At 65.9% G+C, this 9,755-nt stretch overlaps 1 protein-coding gene across 1 annotated transcript in view; it reads left to right on the top strand.

Annotated features, from left to right (window-relative positions):
* Positions 1-33: 33 nt before the first annotated feature.
* ADORA1 (adenosine A1 receptor) overlaps positions 34-9,755 on the top strand; it is a 20,855-nt gene continuing 11,133 nt past the window's right edge. Inside the window, exons 1-2 of the mRNA XM_006908307.1 lie at positions 34-76; positions 385-780. Coding sequence (XP_006908369.1) covers positions 440-780 — 341 coding nt within the window. The 5' untranslated portion in view covers positions 34-76; positions 385-439. The remainder of the gene's footprint in view (positions 77-384; positions 781-9,755) is intronic.

Genomic DNA, 9,755 nt, shown 5'->3' on the forward strand with positions numbered 1-9,755 from the left:
CAAGTCCCGGCAGCCCCGGGTGCCCCCAACTTTGCGCTCGGCCTCTGGGAGGCCCTGGCGGCCAGCAGGCAGGATGGTGAGCTCCTTGCACCCTGCTGAGTGGGCTCGGGTGGGCAGAGACAGGCGTGGGGATCCCGGTGGGGGGGTGGCTGGGAGCCGCCAGACACCTGATAAAACAGCCAGCGGAGGAGTGAGCGCTGCTATTTTAAGTTGCTGAGTGGAAGCTCTGGGGACATAAGGGGAAGGGACGGAGATCAGGCAGAGAAAGGGCCAGGGCGCCTGGCGGCCTGGGCAGGCACAGGCGAGCCAGCCGGGCACACCTCCGAAGGGGAGCCCCAGCCCGGAGCTGCGGGCAGGCCTCCCACCCTGCTTCTGGGACCGCAGGTGCCTGGCCCCTGTCCCCCGGCGCCTGTCTGCTGATGCCCGTCCGTGGCCTGCCATGCCGCCGACCGTCACGGCCTTCCAGGCCGCCTACATCGGCATCGAGGTGCTCATCGCCCTGGTCTCCGTGCCTGGAAACGTGCTGGTGATCTGGGCCGTGAAGGTGAACCCGGCTCTGCGGGACGCCACCTTCTGCTTCATTGTGTCGCTGGCAGTGGCCGATGTGGCCGTGGGCGCCCTCGTCATCCCGCTCGCCATCCTCATCAACATCGGGCCCCAGACCTACTTCCACACCTGCCTCATGGTGGCCTGCCCCGTCCTCATCCTCACCCAGAGCTCCATCCTGGCCCTGCTGGCCATCGCCGTGGACCGCTACCTCCGTGTCAAGATCCCGCTCCGGTGAGTCCAGGGCGGCTAAAAGTGCTGGCCCGGCCCCCTGCGAGGTGGCCGTGAGGGCCAGCGAGAGAGGACGGCGGCAGAGCACAGGACCGCAGGGAGGCAGCTGGCCTCTGGGCCCGGGTGTCAGCCCAGAGGCGAAGCAGCGGGCTGCTGGGCGGCCGGAGGGCTGTGAGCCTGGCCCCGGAGCTGCGCTGCTCCTCCTGACACAGCCGGCTGCGTGGCCCGGGGCGGGGGTCCAGAGGGGCTGCCAAGACAGTCACGGTGAATGGTGGGTGGGGACGACCTGAGCCCCAGCAACCCCCGGGGGTGGAGGGGGCAGAGCCGACTGCGGGGCCGGAGGGGCCGGAGGGGTCGTGCCGAGGCGGCCGGCACGGGGACTGCCGCCCCCGCAGGCAGACTGGGCAGCGTCCCGCTGTCCCCTGTCTCTGCGCCAGGGGCTCCTCCCTCTAGGGCTGTCCTGTGGAGCCCGAGCAGTCTGATGCCCTCTGCCCGGCTCCCACTTCTGAGACCTCTGCTGCAGCGGGAGGGGCAAGTGCGGGCAACTTCTCTCAGAGCCATGCACGTCTGCGCCGGTCACAGCCGGGGCCTCATGCTGAGCCCAGGGAGCCCTGGGCTGGGGGGCCTGACGGCGCAATGCTCACCGTCGTCCAGTCCACGTGGGGCCCTTTGCCCAGCACTGCAGGTCACAGTCTCGTCGCCAGGCACTGCCTGGGCCACAGAGTGCCAGTGAATGCCTGGGCCAGGGCCAGGGCCAGGGCCAGCCCTGCTGGGACACTCGCGGGAGGCTGCTCCCCACCCCCTGCCCCGTAAGTCTTGTTGCCAGCAGATTCCGTCTCCACCGGGCAGCTCTGCCATCTCCGGAGGGCTGGAGAGCACATCTGGGACCTGTGGCCTCGCTTGGCGGCTCGCCCGCGCAGGCCGGACGCCCACGCTTCTCCCGGTCGCACTGCATTTGTGCAACTTTCGAAGCCTGTTTCCTGCCCCACTTTCCCCTCTTCTCACTGTGACCCCGCCAAGGAGGTGGCGCAGAGGCTGGCAAAGGGCACCCTGAGACGCAGCCCCCCACGCAGGGAGCAGAGCCCCGCGCCCCCGGCCCCCCCACCTCTCTGTGCCCTGTCCGCCTCCCTCGCAGCCTCCAGGTTTCCTGGCCACCTGGGGTGAAGGCTGCTCTGGGGAAAAGGGAGGCAGGGAGGGCAGGCCAGGGGCCCGGGCGCCCCGTGCTGCAGGCCTCCGTGCCTCCGCGGTCCCAGGGCGTGGGGCAGGTGAAGCCGGTCCCACCATTAGTAGCACGGCGGGAGCCTGGCCCGGCCACACAGCGAGTGCCGCCCGCCGTGCGAGGAAACGCACAGGGGCGTGGGGGGCTGTTGAGAAATTCTGTCTGCCGAGAGGGGCCGTGGTGGGCCAAAGGCCTGGTCCTGATGCGACGGGGTTTACGGCCGTGGACTGGGCCCTACTTGCCCTGCGGGGGCGGCGGGGGCTGTACCGGCAGGAGCTGCAGAGGCCCAGCCTCGCGGAGCCTTCTTCTGGGGGCCGGGCCGGGCCGGGCCGGGCCGGGCGCGCAGAGGGCTGGGGACACAGGCCTGGGCTGAACTCTTTGCTGAGTTTCTAGCTGACCTTGGGAAAGTCACTTATTAACCTCTTAAGCTTCAGCGTCCTCCTCTGTGAAAGGGGACGCGAATGATGGTCCCCTCTTCCAGAGATGACTGGAGAAACACAGCAGGCTCGTCCGTCTTTTCATCCTTGTTTACCCAAAGTGGCCCAAAGTGGGGCTGACCTGGTGGGCTCTGCACAGCCCCCCGCGTCTCTGGGGGGCTGGGAACTTACATCTGTACGCACCTTTTCTCTTGGGTGGGTCGGTGGCAGCTGCATGCTGTTCCTGTTTCTGCAGAAGGCCTGGCACCTAGCACAGTGTCGGGCACACAGTGGACATTCGGCGAATGGGGGTGGCGCTGGGTGAGTCCCAGGGTGTGGCTGAGCCTCCCCGTGTCGCCCACTCCTTCTAGCTGTGGGCCAGGCCTTCCCCGCGTTCTGCTGTGCAGTCCTAACCACAGCCGCCCCCAGCAGTGCCTGGGGGGGCTCTCAGGGAGGAAGCTTTGTCTCCAAGCCGGGGGCCCGAGGGCTGGCCCATCACTGTCCAGGTCCCTCCACAGGGCACACGGCATGGGCTGCTCCCCTCTGGGCCACTGGCCATGCAGCCACTGCGTCTGGGAGAACAGCTCTTGGCCGGGAGTCCCCAGGTGGCTTGCCCTGATGAGCCTGGCACAGGTAGATGTGGCCCTGGGCACAAGTGAGGTCGGGGCGTCTGGGGGATGAAATCGGCCGGGCATCTCACCGAGTGAGGCACGCTTTGCTCAGTCGACCACAAATTTTATTTCATTCCACTTGGCAGAAAGCAAGAGAGAGAAAAGGTTCACATTATGTGGTGTGATCTAGTTACCAAAAAAAGGAAGCTCAGATTGTTGATTCATCAAAGACGTGTGGGCATTTACATGTATTTTGCGTGTTGTTTGCATAGCACCTTCACAGGCTGTGGCCATACCTGGTCCCCTCAGCTCCTGCCACCACCGTCACCCCCGGTTTTCCCGGTGGCAGCTCGGCGCCCAGTCCAGGGCCCGGCTGTGCCCACAGCTGGCCCTCAGGTGGGAGGGACACACGCGGTGCTGCCTGAGGCCAGATGGGTGTGGGCGGGGGAGGCAGGGGTGGGCGTTCGCCAGTCAGACCTGCTCTGTCATGGTCCAGCTGTGAGACCTGGGCTGTGGGTGGCCGGTGTTCGGGCCCCCTGAGCCTCCCTGTCCGCGGGGAGGTCCCTGCCGTCGCTCCTGCGGGGCCTGTGCTGCGCGGGGGAGGGCAGCGCTGGGGCTTCTGGCCTCCGTGGCACGAGCAGGCACAGGGCTTTCTGTGCCAGCTCATGCCCGTAGCCTCTCGCTGGTGCAGGTCCTCGTCACCTGTGTTCTTTGGACACTTCTGTAGAGAAACAGGTCCTCAGTGATCTCTGCAGACAAAGGTCTTGCTGGGAGCGGAGACAGCTTCAAATCCAGGCCTGTCCGCTAGGCGCCTTTGACCGTAGCCCACGCGCGTCTTGAGCCAGCCCCGGGAAGCTGCAGGGTTTACTCAGGGTGTCCTCAGGCGGCCAGCAGGGTCCCCTCCCATCCTAGGCAGTGTCCTCTGCATTCCGCTCAGCCCCACTCGCCCTCCCTCCTCACCTTCACTCCAGTGGACAGTGGGGCCCCTGGCCGTCTTGCCTCTGTCCATGGCTGGAGGCCTGCCCGGCTGGGCTGCTGACCAGGGAAGCTCAGCTGGGGGGTGTGGGATGGCGGGAAAGGTCTGGGGGCTCGGGGCGTGTCAGCTGAGCTCTCCCCCTACTGCTCGTGGCTTTTCTGGACACTGAAGGGCCCCCCGTGCTGCACCCAGCGTGACCATCTGTGGCCTCAGGTTCCTGGACGATGGCTCCGCGGTCTGGTCTCTGCTGTCAGGAGAGGTGGGCCCCGGCTCCTCTGTGGAAGGACGTTCGTCAGGCTGGAGTGTCTGAGACACAGGGGGCCCGTGTTCAGCTCCTCGCTCCTGCAAGAGAGGGGACAGGCCCAGATCCCAGAGTCCAGGGTCACTCAGCCAGGAGCCCGTTCCTCCTCGTTTCCCGACTCTGGAAAGCCTGGAGCAGCCGTGAGCCACCCCGTCCCCCGAGGACACAGCCTGCCAATGGGGCCGGACGCCAGTGGTCCGCTCAGACGGGTGCGATGGGGGAAGTTGCTTAGTGATGAAAAGGGCAGTTTCTGTGTTTGAATTCGGGACGCATCAGGCGGGTCGTGCTGGGCAAGGCGTCGTGGACGTTAGTTGACAGCGGCTCGGATGAGTCCCAAGGCTGCAGGCTTCTGTCAGCTGGCATTGCAGTGGCTCCCACGACACCACCTGCCCAAGCGTGAGCTGCTCGGAAGCGGATAATGGCCAAGCAGCCCCTGCCCGAGGGCCATGGAGCCCCAGAGGCTGTGCCCCGACATGCGACCGTTATTTCTGAGCACAAAAACATATATCCATGTTTATTGTTATGATTTTGAGAAATGCAGGAAGTGGTCAAGGTGCAAGAACTCGGGCAGGCCTCAGACCAGGCGCGGGGACTCTGCCGGCCCAAACGCTGCCGCTGGGCCCGTGAGGGGGACGGAGCCCCGCGGTCTGGTGGGAGCGCGCCCGAGGGGTGCGGCACCGGGCTCGGGGGGCTGGCAGGGTAGCTCTTTGGAGGAACTTGTTGCAAAGAGAGCAAAGGGCCCCAGCTGCCCGGACGGTGGGGCCTGGGCGTCGGCCGTGTGCCGTTTGCTCCGGCGGGAGGGCCGTCTGCCTGGCTGAGACCGCCCACGGAGGCCGGCGTGGGGACAGGCCGCAGCGTGCTGTCCTCGCTCGGGAAGCGGGGCTGGGACCCAGGAGCACGCAGACGGGGTGGCCGTGGGGGAGCACGGACCTCAGCCCGGCAGGAGGCCCGGCGTGTGGCTGGGGCTCTCTTCTGAGCTTTCTCGGTGAAGTGGGAAGCCGGTCATCAGCTGAGAGGGCGGAGGCGGATGTGGGGGACGGCCACGGAGAGTGTGGCCAATGTGGAGCCGTTTTCTGAGCACCGTGGCGACTGGGCTCGGGAAGTCTGGTGTGAGCGGGGGCAGCAGCCTGGCGCACCTGAAGCGCGTGGTGGCCGATCTGAAGTGAGGTGCGGCGCGGCGCCATGCTTGCCGCCCGTGGGCTGGCTGTGCGGCCGCAGGCCCTGAGGAGGCGGAGAGGTCGGGCCTTCGGAGGGCTGGGCGGCCTGGCTCCCGCCTTTGTGGGCCTTAGAGACTCGCGGGGAGTGAGCCCGCACACAGGTCAGCAAACAGACAGCCACATCACGGCTGGAAAAGACTTCGCTGGTTTTCTCCAAACTCTGTCAGTGTCCGGAGACCCACGGGCCGAGGACTAGGAAGGGCCGGGCGGGCGTGTGGTTCATGGTCAAGAGTCTAGCCTGTTCTAATTGCACTGTGGAGCCTGAGTGCTTTAAGCAGGGAATGACATAATCCAAATTACATATTTAGAAGGTCATAAGTCCTTAGTAAAATATTAGTCAATCAATTCCAGTGACGTATAAAAGGGATAATATATGACAGCCAAATAAGGTTTATTCCACGTGTGCAAAGGCAGTTTCACACTTGGAAAAAGTCAGCGTCCTCACCCCAGGAGGTGAGCGGGTCAGCTGCCTGCCGGGTGGAGGGTGGGCGGCGGCTAGGAGGCGTGGCCCAGGTGGGGGCGGAGAGAACAGACGGAGAGAACAGACGGAGAGAGTGCCATGGCCTGTTAGGGTGAGAACCAGCTGCTTTGGACTGGAAGCGCGAAGCGGGGGAAGGAATCACGTGTGACTCCCGGGGTTCACGGCCCAAGCCACAGGGTGGGCGGTGGTGCTGTTGCTGGAGGCAGGCGGGCGAGCAGGGGATGGGGGAGGCGAGGGAGAGGCAGGTGCCAGCCTGGAGGTGATGCGCGGGGCGGAGTGCAGGGGGTCCCTCCCCCTCCCCCCTTCCCTGCTTCCGTCCAGACACGTGGTCGGGACACAGCAAGACTTCAGTGGAGGCCCCTGCACCGTCCCGTGGGCTCCCAGGTGCCTCCGCCTCACGTTTCCACCTGCCCCTCGGGAGGCCAAAGCATTGAGGACACGTGGCTTTGAGCCCCCTAAAGCTTCTGAAGCGTCCTGCAGGGCTGAGCGTTCTTCCTGCCAGGCTCCGTTCAGGGGTTCTGGGGTGACTAGGGCCCCCTGAGGCAGGTGCTGTCCCCGGACATCTGCGTACCCACAGCCTCATTTCCCGCCCCCGTCGCTGGTCCCCACTGCTGATCTGGCACTGTGGGTGGTGTCACCCTGCACAGTGGTCAGATGTTCCCCCCAGGCAGCCTCTCCAGGGCCCTGAGTGGCCTGCTGTCAGCTAGTGCAGCAGAGGGCAGGGGCACCCCACCAGCTTACCGAGCTGCGGCCCAGACCCGATGGGCAGAGCCAGTGCACATGGCCCCTTCGGCTTCCTGCTCCGAGGCAGTCCGCTAGGCCTCGTGCGCCAGAGGTTCTGCAGTGCCATTGGCGGGGCTGGCACAGGCAGGGCGGCCAGGCCCTGCGGCTCTCACCGTGCAGCCTGCGTCCAGCAGCCGCGCGCTCCCACTCCCAGCCGGGGGAGCCCAGGGTCCTGAGTGGGGCATGCCCACCCAGCCTGCTTGGGGACTCGCCAGGCGGTGGCTCTCTGGGGCAGGGAGGGGCGCTCTGTTTGAAAGAGCCCTTGGCCCTGGGTGCTCCACTGGTCCCCGCTCCAAGGAGGCCCCTCTCCCTCTGCCCAGACACTCTGGGGAAGGAAGGTCCAGCCGGCTCCCCAGGCACATGGTTCAGGCCTGGGAGCCGCGTCACCTTGGAGCGCCCCCTAAGCCTCTCCTGCAGAGCTTGCTCCTTGGTACTGCCCTCCAAGGCGTGTCAGGAGGCGGACAGGTGGCACTCAGCCCACGGGGCTGTTATTGCTGGTAACCTTCCAGAGCTTGGTTTTCGTTGACACTTGACGTCACGTGGCCTCTGTAGCCCCACTGGGCTCAGGTCCGCTCAGGGTGAGCTGCAGGTGCGGTGAGGGAGGTGTGGTTCTCTCTTCTGTCTTGCTCCTGGTAGCCCAGTCCTTGACCCAGGCTGGGCTGAATCAGAGGCTGCGGGGGAGGAAAACCCTCCCTGGAGACCGGGTGGCCAGCTGGGGAGCCATTGGTCGGAGGGCCAAGGTGGGTACCAGTGAAGGGCAGGTTCACTGAAACAGTCCCAAGAGGCCAGAGGCAGGGGCTGGGGCGTGGGGCTGAAGCGCCTCACCCAGGCTGACCTGGCAAGTCAGGGGGACCGTCCAGGTCCCTGGACCCCAGCTGGGCCCCTTCGGTCCCTGTTTCTGAGGGGAGGGTGTGACCGGCCCCTCCCGAGCCCAGGGCAGCCGCTGGCGGCCGGTGAGTGGGAGCCGGGGAGAGGGCTCCCTAGTGCCGGCAACTCCACAGTTGTCTCTGGGGAAGGAAGCATTCGGCGAGCTTGGGGACGCGCTGTGCCCAGCGGACACACTGGAGCAGTGGCCTGTCCTCTGCAGCGTAAACACAACGCCCCCACCCGCAAGGCTGTGGGCCCTAATGACAATGGCCCAGCGAGGACTGGAGGGACACAGACACCATTCAGAGCCCGGCCTAGGCCGAGGCCTGAGTGTGGGAGGCCCTGGACGCTCAGGCTCCTGGTGCGAGTGTGCGTTTACACGGGCGCACTGTGCGTTGGTGCGCGGAGGGGTTGTAGCTCTTTATTTTTATTTTCGCAAATCAGAAAATGCTCTCCTGGTTGTCAGACTTTCCTTCAACGCTGCTTGCTCCCCCCGCCCTGCCCAAGGCCCAGACAAGCTCCTCCCTGTCCTGTCTGCGGCCCAGCTGCCACCGCTAACCCTCCTGGATGTGGGAACACGGTTTACACGCGTAAGCCAAGCAGTCCTGTCCTCAGGAGCCCACGGTCTCGTGGGCGAGGCTGATAGCTCACCAGCTGCCACGCAGCAGGAGGCTGCACCCGGGCGCACGGGGCCCCGGCCACCCTAGCCTGTGACGCTCAGCCCACACCTTCTCCTACCGGCTCACAACTCAGGTTCCCTGCCTTGCGGCCACGTCCCCCGAACCTGTCCAGGCCTCGGAGTTGAGGAGGACGAGAGAAGGGGGTTTGGTACCTAAGACCACGTCTCTGTCTCGTACACACGCGCGGCTGTTTCCTTTCCTTGTCTGTCTGATCCCTACTCATTCTTTAATACTCAGCTCGGGTGACGCCTCCTCCAGGAAGCCTTCCTTGTTTTGCCCTCGGGCTCCCACAGCTCCCCACGCAGCCCCCGTCGAATTGCAACGAGCGGATCTCCCTCGCTGGCCTGACAGCAGCTCGTGGCGGGGCCCAAGCCTGTCCATCTCTGCCCGTCTCCACCATGCCCGGCACAGTTCCCACCAGTATTTGGGGTCCAAGGACTGGCCCCACGTGTCACTGAGTTGGTGGTAGATACGGCGTGTGACTCCTGAGCGCCTGGCGCCTGCCGGGCCCTTTGCGCAGCATTTCACGTGGAGTCTCTCACTTAAATCCTGCATAACTTTGCAGAGGCACCAGTCGTATGTTATATTAATAGCATCCTATATCCCTATTTCCCACATTTTCTGAGGCAGCTGTGGCTCCGAGAGGTCAAACAGCTTGCCGACAGCCACGCAGCCGCTGAGTGCCACCGGCAAGGTCGGGCGGAACGACCCGGTTCCAGCCGTGGCCGTGGCCCCGCGCTCCTGCGGGGTGACTTCGGGGCCGCTGCGCTCTCGAGTGGCCTCGCCTTCCGCACCTGCAGAACGAGCCCCGTTCCAGGCCCCGCAGAGGTCGCTCTGAGGTCGTCTGCAGGGCGCTGCTGTTGGTTCGGGCTGCAGGTGGCTGCAGGTGGCCGTGATGTTCAGGTTCCCAGCCCCCGACCTGGCCTCTGCTGCAGGTCGGATCAGTGCCCAGCGGCCGCCTGGGCTGAGGCGGCAGGAGGGGCGGGTACCGGCTGTGTGTGCGCGTGAGGCCTAGACCCAGGAGGTGGACGCAGGCGCCGGCAGGCGAGGACAGCTGGGCAGTGGCCACTGCCCACGCTGGAGCCCGCGTGTTCCTCCTCCGTCCCACCCGCCGGGGCTGTGGCTGCCTTGGCGAGGTTGGTGGGCAGCGGCGGCCAGCAGAACAGAGGTGACCCACCAACAAGAGCGTTTTGGTCACTAGAGGTGTCGGTGCCTGGGGTTGGCGGGGCGGAGCTGGCAGCGACGTGGGGGGGGGCCTCTGGCTTCCCGGTGGCAGGCGGCGCTGCGGCCCAGGGGGTCTGCACAGGACTGCGTGTCCCTTCCCACCTCCGTGGCCGCCCTTGTCCTGTCGGGAGGTGGCACGAGCCTGAGCTCAGTCTGGGCGCCGGGAGAGGCACCCCGTGTCTGCCCAGCACAGACAGAGACGT

Source organism: Pteropus alecto, unplaced genomic scaffold (genome assembly GCF_000325575.1).
Source record: "Pteropus alecto unplaced genomic scaffold, ASM32557v1 scaffold563, whole genome shotgun sequence".
NCBI lineage: Eukaryota > Metazoa > Chordata > Mammalia > Chiroptera > Pteropodidae > Pteropus > Pteropus alecto.